Here is a 20,757-nt window from a genome sequence, read left to right on the forward strand (position 1 = left end):
AATTTCTTGTGGATTTTGTAAATCGAAAAGTTTTCAATGTGATAACAAGAAGAGAACATAACACGACTAAATTCAAACGCAAGTTTAACAGACTCATAAGTTGTATATTTTCATAAAAGATTTAAATAACAACTAGTGTCTAAAAAGTATAAAAATAAATATGTAATGTATGTAATGTGAGTAAACTGTATGTACCTTGGAAAAAGTATAGAAAGAAGCCCATTGATGTTATTTAAGGGCTCTATGCAGCCTGATTGGGCACAAAATGTCTGGGGAAGACTTCAAAGAAATTTTATACAGATATCTACTCTTAAAGTGCTTTATAGGAATAAAGCTTTGGAAAGTAGGTATATACACCTTTACTTTTCGATTGCTCATGTATATACCCCCACATATATAATACCTTTCCCCAAATAACTCTATTTTTTATAAAATTGTGACCTATATAAAACTCCAATAATACCGTTAAGGTTGCGATTTAATTAGAAATAAAGAATTTCTCACTGAAACAAAGAATTTTTTTGCCCACCCATTATACTGAAATATATTTCTACCTACCTGAAATATTTGAAAATTCAATTGATAAAAATTCTTTTATTAAATATATTTTGTATTAATTAATTTCAGAAAGTTCACAGTTTATAAAGATGTCAAAATATTTGCTTCCTATTTTATGTGTATATTATATTTATACTAATTTTCAGTTTGCAAATGAAAACATTCGTTCGAATAAAAATATAGTTTTATAATTTGATCTTTTAATTTTGGAATAATTCGAGTAGCAAAACAATTTTCAATTAAAACATTTTCTATATTTTTCTTGCAGCATTAAACATCTGTGCCAATTATGGAATCAATTAAATAAATACATTCAATAATTCCTCAACTATCACAGCAACCACAGAGAGACAAATTTGAATAAATGAATATTTTTGTATTTATAAGTGTATAGAATGTTTTAATATTTATGAAATATCTGCACAACTCTGTTTTCTGCCATTAACGTAATAAATAATTTCCTTTGAACTGATATGCAATGCGGCCAGCAATATCTAACAGAAGAATTTTAGTATTAAAATTAATATTTTAATAGGTATTGCAAGCATAGAATGAAATTTATGTTATGCTGTTTCAAAATTAAATAGTTCAAAGGATGTGAATGAATAGTTTCGGTACAAGAATTTGTTACAAATTCCATTATTAACACTTTATTGGCAGTGATAACTAGCCGGAACGAAGGTAGAGAATTTTAATTAATTTATTTATATATATATATATATATATATAATATATATATATACATAATATATATACACACATACATATAGTAAATCAAACTATACTATGAAACTGGAATTATGAAAGTTTATTTTAATTTATTTGGGCATTGATTATACATTATATCAATAGTGTAATTTTACATTTTTGTCAATATATCAATGTTTTTATTTAGTAAAATGAAAATTCCTGAAGGTAATAATTTCACGAAATTAATGAAAATATTCAATTTATATATTTATTTATTATATTTACAATGCATATATTTTTCTACGGATTGAAATTTCACTGTTTTCAATAATTAATATTTGTAATAGTTATTAGAACTATCCGTTCTATGAGTAATTTTTTTTAGAGGGCAATCCAGCGGTCACCACACTTCTTGTTTATGTGTATACTTAATATATCATTATTTATTTATATTTATGTTAATATACATATTGAATTATATAGGTTTATCAAATAGTCCACAAAAGACGATTTCCTTTCTTTAAAAATTTGATATAATACTGCTTGATATCAAGCTGGGCCAGGTTGGGATTCTGAGTTTACTCTGTAATAGCCCATGTTTTCGTTATCCTACTAACATTATTGAATTAAATAATTCTTCTTGATATCGAGCTGAGCTAGGTTGGAATTCTGGGTTTAGTTTGTGATAGCTCACGTTTTCGTTAGCCTACTAATATAGATTCAAATCATTATTAATTATAATTTGATGAATAAAATTGGATCCATTACAAATACCACCAAAATAATAAACATCAAGATGAACTCATTCAAACTAGTCTATAAAATATGTGCAAGTACAATCTAATAGAGATGAATATCACATTAAAAGGTTTTTATAATATACAAAATTTATCTAAATTTTGTTTCTTAAATTATTATTATATTCTTCTATCTACATGAATAAAAATACCAGATCCATTAGAAATTTGTTGAATACCACCACAATAACAAAAATCAAGTTGAAATCATTTAACTAGTAATTGAAATTTCTGCTAATACAATAGAGATTACATTGGTTTAAAAATGTTGCTGTTGATTTAGTATGTTTTATAAATAAAAACTTTCCCATGTATTTGTATGCGTGTTGAGGGTACTCGAGTCGAAAATGGCAAGAAAACATTCGAGCACTTCAAGGGAATGAACTCAAAAAATCAATAATCGTAATACCTGTGCGCGGCCGTTTTAGAAGCCGGTTTACTTCGATACATTAAATATTAAAACACTTCTCTTCAGATGTCGAAGTGTATGTATTTATTCGCTATCGACGATTCAGTCGTGTCATTGCATCTCTTTTATTCTCATACTATGGAACAAAGGCGAATGCAACAGTACTCTTCGAATTATTTCCCTGAGGACAGCATTTATATTTCTCTAGCGATAACCTGGCTGCCTTATGCCCGAGAAAGACGAAGGCACGGCGTAGCCGTATGGGAGATCCCGGCCCAGACGTAGCACGTGGGAGTGCTATTGACTTGAGCAATTTCGGTATAATGTTTGCTCGAACGATGTAATGAATATTGTGCATATTGGAATATTGTATTAAACGAGAATAAATACCGCATGTGATCGAGTGACCTAGACTTTGGTCAACATTGGGGTAGAAGTTGAAGCGTTTTAGAATTAATTGCTTCCAAACAGGCCCATATGTGATGAAGTTGGTAATTTAAACAAAACCGTTTAGTTTAGCTGATCTGTAGATAATATATTGTTGAATTTATTTTATCGGTGTTACATTCCTTAATCTGTATAATATCCAATAAGTCAATGTCTTTTAGGCAAAATTCTATTTACACCTAGTTAAAGTTACACTTTTTTTTCTTTTTTTTTAATTTTATATTTTGAAACTCTACTTTCCAATTTCGAAGTAGTTGTCCATCATTAAAATATTTGAGATATGCAAACATCTTTTTAATATATTACAAAGTGACAGAGTAGAAACGGCCATGTGCGTTAGTATAAGTGTTCCGGGATATTACCTTGCCCGGAGTTTTAGAAGTTTCCCACCCGGAGTTGTTTAATGTTTAATGGTACGGTCTCGGAAACGCTGTGCAGAAGTGATGGGGAATACAACAATGCATGTGGGGCTAAACTGTAATTATTGTATAGAGTGTCTGCCTCTAAGACGTTACAGTGTGGACAAGATTGAAAAATGTTTCATATTAAAACTGCTTTTGAGAAATAAAAATATACTTTAGAAAATAAGGACGTATGGAGGAATATTGTATGTTGCTCGTCTCAGTGACTGCTACAAACAAATCTTCAAGTATTGGAAATAGATTGATAGTGAATAAACAAACTAATACAAATAATTATATATATAGAAAAAGGCACTTGACTCATAGTGGCACGGTTACTGGATAGAACAATTCCATAATATAACTAAAATTTTTACTCAAATCATATGGTCAATTCAGTCATAAAATTTTATAATTTTTTATTTCAAATTCTAACAGTTTTTCCTGTTTCCACGAGTCGAATTACAAGAACATTATCGTATTCTCTTTGTCGGCTTTTTATACACTCTCAGTTTAAAGTAGTCGATATCTGTAGAGCTCCACTTTATTGCATTTTAATTGCAGTAAGGTGAAGAGTTCCCTTGTCCGAACAGTTTTTAAGCGATTTAAGAGAGATGTGGTGAACTTGTGGCAATTGAACTAGATTAAAATTGGATAATTGAAAAAGGTAGAAAATGAACTCACAAGGAAAATTTTAATTTTGCTATCCTGGGATTTTGATGAAACTTTGCATGGTGATGAAGTTGATAGTCGAATCGAATAGTTCAAAATATTATAGGCCTGAGAGAAGTGGTTCAAATATAATAACTAATTGAAGTTTTGAGAAATAGACCTGGCTCATAGTGTTCTGTATTCCCATGCCAATATTTTTATGACAAAATTTAAACCGTGAGTAAATTATAAATTCACAGTGTAATTATATTTTTATTTATCAAGTAAATTTCATGAATATTTCAGTAGATTTCCATATCTTTCATTTAGTATGAAAATGCATTCTCTTTGATATCAAACAAATTACACTAATATCACTGTTATATTCGAGCAGAATGAGGCGTAAGCACGATGTCGTATTCAATTTATTTTATTCCCCAAGCAAAAAATATGCGTCCCCTGCATAATATATAGCTCATGGTGCATCGCAAAGTTATGCGAGAAGATATGTCATGCATTGTATACGACAGACTTACATAAATATATGCATTTCTCATATCAAGAGTGTAGTGTAAACTACGTTATGTGCGGTATATGCTTATGTTGCAGAAGCCATATATAACGTACAAAGTTAGGATACGTGTAACAGTGTTATTCAGCGGCCACAATGGTCCTGAATTGTGGGTAAAAGTTATTAAAAATGAAACTGTTTTGTCTATATGAGGAAAATCTTTGGTTTTATTGGCCTATATTGTATATTCCATTTTTAGTTAACAAGCACAATATTGCACGTATTTTTTATTATTTTTTCTCTTGAACAGTGATCAGATCTCATCAGCCCTATAAGCAGTTGTGAAGATACTCCTTCTTAACCACGTTGCTTTTCAACATGTAACCCGGTATAATTTAATTTTAGAACTTTGCTAATACTGATGATATACTTTAACTTCAGCCAATGAGAATTATTTTGACAAGGAGAAATCATTTCGATTCACTTCTTGGGTCAGATCTGGAAAATGGATATAACCATTAGCTACATCAGGTTATCTTTCATGAAAAGCACAATGATGGCGAAGCCAGATATTTATTGTAGTTTAAAATTATTAAGTTGACACTTAATTTTATTAAGTACATAAAAATTATTAGTTAGTTAAAATTTGTTAAAAATAGAACAGCTTGCCTACATGTGTAAAATTCTGGTTTTGTTCATCTGAATTAAATATTTTATTAATAATGAAGAAGCAGTTAGCGTATTTCAATGCTAATTTGGCAATTTTATTTTTGGGCATTGAAGATATTTATCAGGTTATCAACCAGCAAAAAGCCATTGGACTGTTAACATTCCAAGCAGAACTTCTTCAGAGTTCTACTTCATAGTAGAAAGTTAATTTCATATCATTTTTCATTCTTGTTGCTCTTTTTTCTATATGAGTCAAATTCTGGGGTTGTTTACAGGCTTTTTTCATTAATCAAGAAATTAATATTACACATTTTGCTTATGTTAGTAAAATTTTAGTGTTATTGGTATGTTTATAAATAACAAATCGCATTTAAATGCATAATAGTAATTATTTGTTTGTTATTATTAATACAAGTTACTTATTTAAAACTTACTAAAAATATGGTACTTATGATTAGTAAGAAAAGTGATTAAAAAATATTGTAATTTTTAATTAATATATAATTATAAAAATTTAATTCAATAAAGAAGCTGATGTTGTAAGTTCGTGCCGTTTTGACTGTTTAAATATTGAACTTTAGAGCTGTTAGTGATTTTTTTTTAAGTAGAGCAAAGCATCTATATGAGAATAAGCTTTTATAACTGGCGTGTATTATATCGAAACGAAGAAGTTGTTGTAGTGTATAAATGTATTTTATTTTGCAAATTTTAGAATGTTAGAACTAATGATTTAAAATATTTTTTTTAGGTGAATGCCGAGTTGCATTAGGCATGGAGCAAGGAAGAATACCAGATCATGCCATAACAGCCAGTTCATCATACGAGGCGAAATCTGTAGGCCCTCAAAATGCAAGGTAATTTATATAATGACTTATCCTATGAATTTCCAAGATACATTTCTAAGTGCAGTTATCTAAACAAAAAGTTCTGAAATTAAATTCGCTGTTTAAAAATATTACACATGATGCATATGTGGCGCATGTCACATGTCGCCGTATAAAATAATGAATTGTCGTTGAATAAACATGGTAGACGTTACTAAAATCGAAACGGAAAAATAATGGAATAATAAATGAACCTTCAAAAAATGCAGCGTCGAAAACTGCAACCGGCGTCGACTGCGGAATAAAATTCTGCAAAAAATCGTGAAAATTTGTTTTTGTTGCTCGTCTGCTTATTTACGCCATAAATGTTGATGAAGCGCAGCTCGGGAATAATATTAAATAATGTAGGTTATATGGCCGGCAACGATTCTCTATGTGTACCAACATGTTCGTTGTAATGCTATTACCCCTAATGTGTTTTCTGTTAAATGAGTTTGTGAATGAATATAAAGCAAACATTCGAATGTTATTGCTTTTTGTAAAATTCTGTATTCTATATGCAAAGTTTTTAATTCAAATTTGAGTGGCTGTGATATTCGTGCATGTAACGGAGTAATGGAATTTTTATATGGGTTTTTGGTTGATGAAGATTATCAATTTAGGAAAAATATATAGAATCTGCGAATTTTTGGATGAAAAACAATATGGAAACATTATTTCTGATTTATCCCCTGAGCCAGTTAAGGGTAGTAGCTATGAAATTGTAGTAAATTTTATCCTGTTTCTGCTGTGCTAACTGAAAAAGAGTGCCCTCATATAAAATTTCAGAGTCATTTGCAAAAACTAAAAAAATGTCCCAAATTGCTATTTATTGCTATAGAATGAACAATCGAATTCAAACTCGTTTTATTCTATATATTTCTATAGGTCAATATACAACTGTTAGCATGGAATTGTAGTAAATTTTATCTAGTTTCTGCTGTGCTAACTAAAAAGGAGTGCCATTATATACAATTTTAGAGTTATTTGACATAAACTAAAAAAAAAAAATGAGCCGAATTTTCTATTTATTGCTAAGGAATGAAACATCGAATTCAAACTCGTTTTATTGGAAATATTTCTATAAGATTATATAACTGTTGGCATGAAATTGTAGTAAATTTTATCTAGTTTTTATTCTAATACTTTTTTTGCATTCTCCGACTCCTAATCATCTTTGAAGAATATGTTTGGTGCTCTGGTATTATCCCTTTTATTACGTTTGATAGTTTTATTTAAAAAACGTGAATTCTGTGCTCAAATACGCTTCGTTTTTTTGAATGATTCCTATAAGCTCCTCAATGTCCATCCTCGTGATAGAGTTAAAGAGTTAGAAGCGAGTATTAAACATTTGCTTTTATCCAGGCGACGACCAAGGGATTGTTCTGGATCCATCCACGTATTTCTGAAAACCGCAGTCGAGTCGCTAACCGCATAACGTCCGACTATCTCCTGTCTGTCCTATGTGGTCAACATCGTTATACAGAACTGATATTGTCGACATTCGGACTGGCTAGTAGAAATAATTATCCAGACTATAAAAACTACAGTTGCTTTGAATCATCTGTCCACCTCGGTAAAGGAATTTTGTTGCATTTGCTATGGTTCCAAACATAGTCTTAAATTACCTTTGTAGTTACCTTAATTACTTTGATGGTTATCATTGGTGTCCAAAAATTAATTAAATACTTAAAAATTAGTAAAATGATCAGCCTATTTAAAGCTCTTATTTCTAATTAAGATGTGCATTTACCAAAAGTTAAAGTCAATCAATTCCTAAAAATAAACAAATATTTTAGACAACAAAACATTCTTTAGAACTAAAATATTTGTGTAGGAAGAGGATTGTTTGAGTTCTGACCGTTTACCGCGAATGATTGATTTAGGTCCGTTGACGTTGACTTCTCTGATGGGACTAAAAGTTTTCAAAACCTTTTTAAGTTTTCTTTTTGGACCAACCTTTTATAATACGAATCGTATATATTTATGTATTACGGTGAATGGAAAACTGTGTAATGCGGGTTTATTTCATAAATTCTTTTGGTATCCTATGATATTACCCCGGGGTTGGCTAATTTAATATATATATCTTGTGACCATAATATAATAAAATAGAAAAAAAGTTTCAGGTAATACATCATTTTTACAAGCGATATATGGCGAATATTTTTATTACACTTTATTGCAGTTGTGAAAGGAGACGCTTCTATACTTCGGTTTTTAGAAGTTTCTTTTGTCATAAAGTTATAAAAAACCCATTTGATCTATCCTGTAATACCACGACACTTTGGTTATAAACTTTGTTGTTTTGGTATTATATCGAATTTTTATGCAAAGTGCGATTTAGGATCACATAAAATACATACATTGTAGATTCATTCAATTGAACATATAATATTTCATAAATATGAAATGCTACTTTTGTAGAGTATCTCTATACAATTCTTCTACACATTATTGAACATTGGTATATAAATAAAACTAGCAGTTTAGAAATTAATCGTTTACAATTACTATATTTGCTCTACTTCTATATTGATTAGCTTGAAATATGTTACCCAGGCAAATGTTGAACATAAGCAGGTTGTTGCATAACTAATGGATTTAACCATCGTTACCCATCAATTGTATCAGCTATGTCATTATTCATAGTAAAGTATACACATGAACATATCCCGCATCCCGCCGCCGTTGGGTTTTAATTGACGTTTAATTAAAATATGCTAATTCGTCGGATAATTTGCAATTCGTCGCAGAAATTTTCGCGAGTTTCGGCTGCTCGCCTCAAATTACCTCGTTCGATACAATTCGATGCTTCTGCTGTTTTCCAGGGCTGCAAGATGCGGATTTTATATAAGTAGGTCAGACCGATTAAATTCATAGATAAATCTAGTAGTAAATTGATTCAAGTGTGATCGAGAATTAGGCATAAAATTGATTTTATATATTTTTTTTTAAATTTTAATAATTATTAACATCTAGTAATATTAATAAATAATAACATACATTTAAATGAATGAGAGTACAAAGGATAGAATTTACATGAAAATAATATCCGTAATATGATGATTTAATATAAAATAGAAACAAATAATAATAAAAATAAAATTAATAAATAATATAAATAAAATTTCTGAATAATAAAACAATACTAGAAAAATAATAAAATATAACAAAATAACAATAATAGAAATAGTAAAACGTTTGATAGTTTGATTTAATAGAAATAAAGATGAAGTTGATTTAGGCAGCAAACTAAACTGTATATAGATTTATAAATTTTAAGAACATGACATTTATAATTTGGTTACTCTATTTAAATCTCCTCAAATTATTATCGTTTATTTATAAAAAAATAGTGACTATTACAGCTGCCTGTCATTAGGGAATAAATGTAAAGACTTTAGCTTAAACTTCTAGTGTAACTACACAAAATTCAAAAGTATTTTGAGAGAATGAAATTAAATTTGTATAGATATATTTGAGAGTTTAAAAATATTATTTGTTGAATTAAAATGATCCGATTTCATCATGAATCTTATACTAGTATGAAATATTCTACTATAATTAAATATTTCTGAAAAACTAGACCATACAAATTTTAGGAGATATTCAAATTGCCCTTTTTGAATATAAAAAATATGAACTTATTTGAAAAATCGTATATATCGTATAAAATCTTGAACTATACAAAATCTCAATATAAAATTTAAATGTAATTTGAACTGTAATTTTGAACTTTGGACTTCTTTTCTCTATATTTCAAGAAGTTGCTTACAATAATTGTGCCTTTGATAAATTTCTCTGATATGTTGATCTATCATGTCGAAATTCAGCAAATTAATTAATTTTAGCACTCAATAATCAATATAATAATATTTTGAATTTTTGATAATAAATTTCAGCCTAATCTAAGTAACCTTGTCTGATATATATCAGAAGCTCCTTTAGTATTTTTTATTTTTAACTTTCTACACTAATACTCAATAATATTTATATAATTTTATTAACTGCTTTTAATTTTCAGCATGATTTTTATAAATAATTTTGTTGTTTACATTCAGTAATCTTGTACGATTATCTCGTCATGAATTTCGGTTTAAAAAGCATTGTATATAATTGAGGATCATTATTAGTGATTGTAGAATTGCTGAAGATGTTAAGCAATACATAGTAATACTTAATTATTACTAAATTATTAAGAATTAATTCATATATCAAATAAGAGTCTGCTTATATTTATACATTTATGAGTTGATAATGATTATTTATACTACATATATACACATAATTCCAATTCAGTGTCAGCATCATCATAAGTCCAAAAAACTTGAAAAAAAACATTTTCAATTTCCATAACAAATCATTTCAAATAGTAAATATGGTAAGATAAATAAATAAGCTGACCTTTATTGTATTCTGCGACAACTATCTTTCGAAAGGCGCGTTTCGGAGCTCGGTACCATCCCGGTTAGTTCAGTTGCAACCGGAGTCTGCGGCGTCCTTTGATCTCGCACCGGAGCTTTTAATGTGCACCTTGACGATGCAAGTACAAAACGGTGTTACTACGCGTTTGTTCTGTAGTTTGAAATACTAGGTGACTCCCTTTCCTACTAACTATCTGTGTGTCTCGTTGCCGGAGAACTAATTACTCACTAATGATTAGGCGGTGTCGTAAATGAATGTTTAATTGCTACGACTTTCTGAAAAGTTCATCGCGAGACGTTTTCAAGAGTTTTTGATACGAATTTCATAAATTGCTAACGTTTAGCATAAAGCACTTTGTCAAAAATTTATATTGAATACTATTGCATAAAAATTTATAAATTATAATATAAATTTATAAATATATACACATTAGTAATTTTGACTCTATATAAATTTATAATTGAAAATATATACTTAGGGTCATGAACAACAATTTTAGAATTGCTGTAAAGTTTCGCAATACATATGGAATTTCATCTCCGTAAAATAATTCCATGTCAGAGTTTATAAACTGTTCTGAAAACAATGACAATGAATGCTTTATAAGATGAACTATTATTACGTAGCATTTCTTATGAAATTGCTTGCAGTCTTGAGACCTGCCACAATGGAAATTTGTTATATGCATTATAAGTTATTCTTTCCGCTATGTCGAACAAGTAAATTGAATATTCATGCATTTTTCTTTGCTATTGTTTGCCTTAGATGTTGGTCTTCATTAAAATGTGAAGAGGTAGTAATAAAAGAATTCTAGTTGATCGAATACTTCATAATCGGTGCATATTTTTCTGATAAATCAATCGTTTGTGAAACAGAAAATAAAAGATCGAATAGATTTCCAATTAAATGAGCATATTCTTGATATCTAATAAATGTAAAACTATACATGATTTTTGAAACAACTTATTTTATACTTACAAATTAGGGTAGTTTTCTGAATTCATTTACACATATTTTTACTTTTCGTTATCTCCAGTTTACCGCCGAACTTTATCTCTGAGCTGGTTCGATAGGGGCAAAAGATAAAATACGATGTGTTTGGATGAGTTATTACTATCGAAAACCCGTCCTTTTCTGAAAGGCAAAGTAGAGTTTTAACATTGCACTCTTGTCTTTGGTCTTTGTAGTATTTTCTTGGTCTCTTACTTTGCCCAAGTTTTGCCGCAGGACATTCCGTGGAACAAGGAAACGCTTTCAGAATGTACCAACCCTTGGAGATTTAACTTTGTACTAAACAAGTGCGGTAACCTCGAAATAAGTAGATATTTGTTTTTGCTACAACAACTCAACGAAAGATTTTGTTATTTCGTGTCAGTGCTTTCTTGAAGAATTTTATATGTCGTCTTGTTCGTATTTCACGCGTCACGTAAACGAAATCTTGAAGTCTCGTGATAGGAAGATCATGCCGGGGAACTAGTCAAATGACTTACATAAACTAATAGAATGTTAAAACTACTACTTATAAATTAAACTGTTTATATAAACTTTGAAGTTGTGCTTCGCTATTTTAAAAAACATTTACTTATTATTTCTTCAATCAACACGACACGATACGGTGGAGACGCCTTGTACTTTCTGTTACATAATTTTATTCCTAATATTTTTTCTAAAAGTTTTACAATCCTTGCAAACTAGAATGTACTCATTTGCATAGAGGAAAATGTAGTTTTTCAAGTTGTGTTATATGAGAAATATCTGAATATAAACGTATGTGTATGTGCAAGTATGGACGTCAATGAATTCATATGCATTCAGACACCTAGCTAGCAGAAGCAGATTTGAAGCGAGGATTTTATATATGCATATGAAACTTATTCAAACGAATTTGAAATGGGATAAATTACATATACATTATTCAAACTGTTATTAAATTATATAAATTTTGAAGCAATTTTAAAGCAACCGCTTTCGTATTGTGTGAGAAATTATAGTATTTTAATATAGTTGGCTAGAACAGAAATAAAGGAAAGCTACCTCGAAAAATACAATTTGAAAGACGTTTATTGCTAGTTGTTTTTTTGTTATTTAACTATTATTTAAATACATATAGAAGCACGATTATTAAATCATATAAATTTTGAAGAAACTTAAAAGAATTTTCAGCATTTTAATTTCGTTTGCTAAAGCAGGAATGAAGGAATATAATTCAGTCTAGACTATCTAGACAAAAAGGCGTTTATTTTGAGTTATTTGCTTATTATTTAAGTATTCGTCAAAGCGTATTTATTTGAGGCGTAGGCATAAAGCAAACTCTCTGTATTCGGATCATCGGCTCGGTCTCCATGAATTTAAATGAGCGCCAATATAGACGGCGGCGTGAGCAACCTTTTGTTACCGTATTGTATGTGCTCGACAATCAAATTGGATTAATAATAGTGGACGCCGGTATAAAATAAATGGCTGTATTGTAATATAGGTATAATATTGTTGAAGCATTGTGATAATACTCAAACACATGGTAATGGATTGATTTTCTGCTACAGTTATGTGCTTGATTAAATTAGATGACATTTGTTCTACTTGTTTCATATGCGAACACTCATAGCCAATGTTTTAAAAATATTAATATTGATTTTCATGCCGTTGAAATTGTTTTACTTAGACGTAATTTTATCTCTCAATAACAATATATTTTATACATCATAAAACTGAATAATATTTATTGTCTGAGACAAAGCATAATATTGTACGGCTGTGCTTTTAATAACTTTAATGCATTATTATTGAAGAGTGGATATTTAATACACATAGTTTCAGATCAAACACGTGTCAAGAAATTCTTTGTATCAGTTTTTTTATATTACAGAACATAACAAAAATCCCTTCCTGTTTCTTCATATTTGTCTCCACAAAAAAACAGTCCCAATATACTGATACAACGCTTATTTGGGGTGTGTTTGCGTATACGTGAGCTTTTTTTTATATGTTTCGTACAAGTAGACCAAAATGTCTACTGTTGTGAAACAATATACTCCTCTAACATATGGCAACCACAAAAATCCCTCTTTATAGTCCACCTGCTACCTGTATTGTTTTATCGCAGCGCAGAGAATAGCAAAACAGCCACGGAGACCGAATATTTTAGCTTCTGAATATTTTATTATAGTTTTTTGAATAAATTATTTACTAAATTGTATTCTGAAAGATGATATTAAATATCTCATTTACGTATTTCATATTCCTTGATAATTTAAATAATAATTTTATGTATAAGAGCTTTATACTTTCGTAAATGTATTGGGAACTTTTTCCAATATAACAAATATTACAACCACTTTATAAACTGAGCATTTATAAGTGATTTTACATTTTCCCTCGCTCAGCATACATTGTAGTACAATTTTTGATTTATATAAATAGTACTCTCATAAAAACTAATATATCATTTTCAATATTATTTGATAACATTGATCTACAACATTAATTTTTTTATAAAATTTGTCTATGTTTTTATTTTTCATCTGAGCTTTTTCCAGAACCCCATATCCAAACAGACCAAATAAATATCAGAAACATTAGATATATGATACTATTTCCTTATATAAAAACGTTCTTTTTTCTGTGTTGTTATGTCCTTGTAAAAACTAAACATCAAACTACGATAGCCCGAAACGAAAAAAACGATCAGGTGTTTGCAAAGATCGAGGGAAAAAACCCATGTAAACATCATATATGAGATAGAACCCAATACATTCGGTACAATAAAGTATATAAATATATACCTTAAAAGCAGAATGTTGCCAAAGTAACTTGCACATAGCTGGGTCTATATGTGCTCAATAATTTTCTAGTTTTTTTTATTACTCACATCATAATAATTGCAATCAAAACACTTAGATTTTTATAATCAAATATATTTGTGGCACAACTAAATTATCTTTGCCTATATTCTTCATTAATTATATGTTATTTGAAGTTTCAATTCTGTATTTTTTTTATAAAAAAATTTACATGAATGCGAGACTTCAGATATTGATTTTGTTTATTTTTGCTTTCAGCTATCTACTTAGCATAACATTTTCACATTAAGCTGCCACTGGCTCCTCCGAAATATTTTAGCTTTGTGAAATATCATGTGTACATGTATTAGTCTGCTGTACACCTGAGTATCTAAAAAGCTCAAAGCTCTCTTTGAATTAAAAAAGCTCTGAGCTCCGGTTTCTTTTTTCACATGGAAACTTCAAAGCTGTCCAGATCCGACTGAACGTAGCCGTTGAGAATCTCAAAATATGACACTTGAATGATAATCCTGAAAAATAATAAAATAAAACATCTGAAAGAGTATTTGATACTTTGTTCAATCTGTTAGATTCATGTAATTATTACTGAAGTAGAATTAAATTTCTAATTGTGTGTTGAATAATTTTGTAGCAATTTGTCATCCGTTACCGAGCACACAATTTAGTCAATGAAATGCGCTCGGGCATATGAATAAATTTTAAATGTTCGAAGTTAATTATTCCAAGAGAGTTCCCGTAAATCGTGAAACTTTATACAGGTCGTGAGATAGACTCATATAGAATGTATAAAAGATTATTTTATTATATGTTTTTATCACATAGCACATACTATTTTATAGCGAATTGGATTTTAATTTAATTTGAATATATAGGTTCTATAATAATCTATATAACTGATAAAAATTGATAATCACATATTGTGGCTCATTATTAAAAAAAAATCACAAAGCAGCTTCATATTTGTTCATATATTATAACTAATATTATTTACCAATGCTTATATATTAAATTCCAGACGCTTATATGCACTGGATTGGAGACTAGTCTCATTAATTAATTTGGAATGTTTCTGAGCAGTTTTTTTAATTTATCATATGTTCAATTACTAGAATCATTATAAGTATTGTTTCTACGAATATCGGTTGTAGTTGATTTCAATACCAAAATGCTATCATTATTATTCATTCGGAGTCAATATCCTCTCGGGTTCAGATAAATTCCTTCCATTGATATAGATAATTATCGAGTTCATAGCATCACGTAACTATGTGCCGAAGGAATTTTAATCGGAGGCAGAGTAGATATTTGCTAAAATTCAACCGTAAAATCAAAATACCAATATTGAGAATCACGAAATATCTGATCCCGAAATACCTGTAGATTGAATTCCACGTAACTTTTCACTCTGTACAATACTCACAGTTGACGAAATTGTTAATTGTTAAAATATTTATGTAGCTTGAATGGGAATTAGTAAATTTAAATAGTTGAAATCGTTATAAGTCGATAAATTTGACAAAACTTATTTGCTAATTCTTATGATTATCAATTCAACAAAATTTGATTCCATAGTTTAACAAATTGTATTAATTCTGGAAAACATGGGGCAATTTACTGTGGCCCAAGAAATGTTATTCACGGTTACGGTTTCCAAAGCTTGAATAAATAAAAATAAAAAAAAATTATCACAATTATTTAATACTTTGAGAAAGAACTTCTTAATTTGCTACGGTAGGTGACATAACATCATGTCTAATATCGTGAAAATCCAAAAAGTTAATACTTCTATGCATGTTAATTTTTATGTGAAACAAGATTTTGGTAATTACCTGTCCATAAGTCCATATTAAATACAATTTTGCATTTGACATTTCTGCATATTTCTTTAATCTTTATACTTTATTTTTAATTAAATATCAATACAAACATTTCTATCGTTAAAAGCATATTTTTAATTATTTTATTGATAGATATATAGCAGATCTATAGTGTATTTTCACTCAATACTATTTTTGAAATCTTAAATATCAACTGATAATCTAATATTCCTACATCTTGATATCGCCCTGGAACCAGTGTTTGCTAGAGCACGTTTTTCCCATTGAACAAGGATCAGGTTCAGTAAGAATGTTCGTGATTTTATAGTAAGCTTTTCAATACTGTACTATTATAACTTTGACAGTATACATTTACCTGTTTACTCATATCAAAAGCAGAGTCTTAACTATCGGCATAAGTTAGATATCTGTTTTGTTCGTCCGCCCATCCATCGCAAGTCCCAAGTGTGCATTCAATCACCGCACATTGAGAGAGAGAGGTCTGTCGTTCCACGAGAGAGTTTATAGAAGAGCCCCTCATCCTCACTTCTCTCAGGGAAAGCTTTTGCTAACAGCTTAAACTTGTGAAATAAGTTATAAACCTCAGGAGCACGTCATGTTAGACAGGTAAGTTCATAGTTTAATAAGAGGATTAGTAATACATCGACCCATCTCCGACGCGTACAAGTTATAGTCGCGAGGGTTCAAATGCGAGTTAATGCCGTTCTTAAGGCGACCGCCGGAACGGTCAGCGCATAAGTTTTGCTGATGTTTCTGTTTATCAATTGGAATTATGTAAATTTGCCAGATGGGTATGAAATGTTCTGGGAAGGTTTATTGACCAATTGTAGATCGAATAGATTACATACAGAAATAAAATAAGAGAAGGAGGAGGCTTAAAGTCTACATTGCGCACACCTGGGCACCACACACTTACCACCATCATTTATAAAAAAATTACAACAATTCAAAACATTTTGCTTTCAAAACATGTTTCTGTTTATCAGTTGGAATTATGTAATTTTGTCAGTGGGTATGAACTGTTCTAGGAAGGTTTATTGACCAATTGTAGATCGAATACATTACATACAAGTTCTAAACAAGAGAAGGACGAGGCTTTTAAAGTCTACATTGCCCACACATGGGCGACACATGCATCACCACTAGCATTTAATCTTAAGAAAAATCACGGAATAAGCAAAATTTGATTTAATTAATTGGAAGGAAGAGAAGTTACAATTTTTTTTTAAATTGATGATATGCTTCTATGGATCGTAAACACAGATCATCATTCGCTGAAGAAGCTTCAAATTGAGACTCGAAACAAATGTGAAATTTATTAATAAGTGCTTAGTTCTTTTAGATAAGGTTTACTAATTGATGGATGAATTAATGCCTTTTTTGTATATATTTCGACAAATTTTGTAAAATGATTTAAATAGTTTATAATTTCGCAAATTTATTTTGGATCTTCAACCCCTCTTTGCTAAATAAAAGATTAAACTGGTTGAAAGTCGTCCCTGTCAGTAACTCCGGGAACCTCTCGATATCGTTGTTTAGTGCCTGCCTGCCTGTTGCGATTAATTATTTAAATCCTGCCGCTTTGCTTCGGCAGCCAATTTAATTACTTATTAATGTTTGGCTCATACACCGGGATGGCGCGGATTGTTTGGCGGGTGTTACAACAGGCGAATCATTATAAGTTCAGTGAGGGCCGAAAGTTCACGTCTTATTCAAATCATGCATTATTAATAGCTTTTCTTATAACGCGATGAGAGTTAGCTTCGAGATAGGACACATTGCTCAGGAGGAAAAATTACCTGGTTAATAATCTACCTACTAGAAATTACTACTTCAAATTACTATTTAAGTAAAAATTATATGAGTTGTTGTTTAAAATTTATTAGATTAACTTTACATTCTTTGGCCAATCGTATATTGACCTGTGATTTAGTTGCGTTCAATTCAAGAAATAAAAATTACAATGTGAGAAATTATTTGCTTTAGTCTATGGCTTTGGTCAACCTGTAGCCATTTTAAAAGATGTCGCAAATTTCAAGATTTGCCATTTGATATTTATGTTTTCTGGTTTTATATACTTCTGTATATAAATGAGAACAATACCAATTGTCACATGATTGAAATGACTGAAATTTCTTGATTTAGATCTGGTTATTTATGTGAAATAATTTAGGTATGCTTGCGCTAAAAATATAATCCTTTACAAAAAATATTGTTTACCAGGTGTGCAATTTAAAAATATCTCAACTTTATGCAAAAACTGTCCTCCTGCTTATATTTTTCCTGAAATTCTCTCGTGCGTACATGTGCCGGCGATAGTTGAGCAGATATTTGCAGACATCGCATCGAGTTGTTTACAGCGCAGAGTGCCGTAATGCAATTGATCCATTACTTACAAAGCGTGAATAACTAGCGCTGATATTTTCCGTGAACGACTACCGAGTTTCAGGAAATAAGATATAAAAGTGCTTCAATTCAATACGTCTCCCGCTTCGCGAGGATGTTATTTCGAAACTTTCACATTGGCATATGCGAAGTGCGTTTGCATAATTTTTGCAGTTTCTAACGGATAATACCTATATCCATAAAACAGCAGTTTTTATACCTATATGCACACATACACACATACACACACACATATATAGATATATATATATATATATATATTATATATTATAACATACCACTTTCTTAAAAAATTAGTTTTAATTAATAGTTTTAATCTGTGTTTTTTAAACTAGAGTTTTAAACTGAGGAGGACAGAAAACTATGGTGTCAAAACGTATGGAAACAAAAAAATGTTTTAAGTCATACAAGTTTTTAATTGATGTATTGCCCTGAAGACTGAATCTCACATATCTCAAAATCAAAATTATAAAAATTTAACATATAATATATATATATATAGATATATATATATATTAAATGGATGTATCTGTTTTTATCCAATCAGCGCTAAATTTGGAAAACTATTAGGCGTCCGCATCCCCGGACAAGTTCCGCATATTTTGATTGAAACACTTAGGTAGGGATAACCCACTCTAAAGATTTTTTTCAATTTTGATGTAAATTTTTATTTTATTTATAGAGCAATATAAATAAAACATATAACCCTAAATTTCCACTCTCTTATCACAATATACAGTCCAGTCATTTAAGCTTAAATTAGCTAAGAATCTTGGAATTCGAGATACCCAGCTGTAAATGTTATTGTAATTAAATTAAGGTTGTCTCAAAACCCTACATATGGTACGTACATCCTACCATATGCAGGTTTTGAGACTACTTTTAGGGTGTCAATATACAGATTTACAGACTTACAGCTGGGGGTATCTCGAATTTCGAGGCGAACTACTATAATGACTGGACTAATGAGATTTTTTCAGTAATGAAATCATTTTCAACTCCATTCCTACCGACCATTGACTGAAATTTGACATTTTTTTAATAAAGTAACTCATCAATGGGTTGTCTAACTTAACACTTATTTTCAATGTATGGGGTCAATTTTCTTAAATTTTTATGAAATACGAGATTGAAAATACATGCATGCAAGCCTCAATTTGTACCTTCATAACACGTTTCAATTTCTTTATTCAATTTTAATATGATCGATAACTGGTTAATTATTGTCCTTATGTGAACGTTTTTTACACCAAAGTATCAATTTAATTTTTCAAAGAAAAAACTTATTTATTTGTTACAAGTCAACTTATTTCTTGTATAAATTGCATTTCTTAACTTATTTTACAATTGTATATACTATTTTGCTTATTGATTACACCTCGCCAGTGTTTCTTCTTATCCCAAACCGCGTGTAAGCTATTATACAAAAAGTATAATACATCTTGTAAAATAATTAAACTTTGTTAACTTGAAAAACATATTCAAATGCCTAAAACTAAACAACCGTGCTTGAAACAAAAAAATTCTCAACGAAAAAAATTGTTCAAAGTTTGATTGTGGCCATTCATCTCCTGATTACGATGTCGCCCGAATAAGAGCAATGGCACATTAGTTTAACTCTACATTAAAATAGTATCATTAAAAAATTCAATTACCTTTTTACTCACGGAGCTTCAAGCCAGGTTCTATCCTATTAAATATTTGGTTATAAATGAATATATAAAATTGTGACAAAAAGGTACAAAATACAGTTTATACATAAGATTACAATTATGTAGTTTCGTACTCGGCAGCGTCATGTTCTAAATTATCCTGCAAATATATTTTCAAAATAATTTTCCAAACAATTCTGCATACAAACGTCAACGTCGCCAAAACGCCGTATAACCGAGTCGTAATTTATAGTCGCCCGAAAACGGTCCATTCATTTCCTACGAATACAAAAGTGCCGTCAACAGCTTTCCGTACTCTGTGCAAGAGTCTTCTTTCAAAGTGATGCATTTTACACAATAATCACACCGCGAGCGTCGGACGTTCGTACTCCGCAGTCCGCACAACGTCGCCCTCGAGTGACGGAGCGGGTCTAATCCTGGCACTCGCAAAGGCCGGCCGGACGGACAAATGGACCCAGTGACGCCGGGAGAAAACAGAATGCATCTATATATGGTACTATTCTTGATATTTTATGATATCGACACTATTGTGATGAATTATGCATTCAGAGCCAAAGGCAATTGCTTAGAACCTCCCGTACAAAATTTTTTTTTTTAAAAAAGCTTTAAATTTTTT

General features: G+C 30.0%; 1 protein-coding gene across 2 annotated transcripts in view; it reads left to right on the top strand.

Annotated features, from left to right (window-relative positions):
- Positions 1-5,886: 5,886 nt before the first annotated feature.
- LOC113366119 (discoidin domain-containing receptor 2-like) overlaps positions 5,887-20,757 on the top strand; it is a 329,299-nt gene continuing 314,428 nt past the window's right edge. For both annotated transcript variants that reach the window (XM_026607672.1, XM_026607671.1), the window contains exon 1: positions 5,887-5,987. In XM_026607672.1, coding sequence (XP_026463457.1) covers positions 5,905-5,987 — 83 coding nt within the window. In that variant the 5' untranslated portion in view covers positions 5,887-5,904. The remainder of the gene's footprint in view (positions 5,988-20,757) is intronic.

This window comes from Ctenocephalides felis, unplaced genomic scaffold, assembly GCF_003426905.1.
Source record: "Ctenocephalides felis isolate EL2017-DRISC unplaced genomic scaffold, ASM342690v1 CF-g0.4_SCAFFOLD_01170, whole genome shotgun sequence".
NCBI lineage: Eukaryota > Metazoa > Arthropoda > Insecta > Siphonaptera > Pulicidae > Ctenocephalides > Ctenocephalides felis.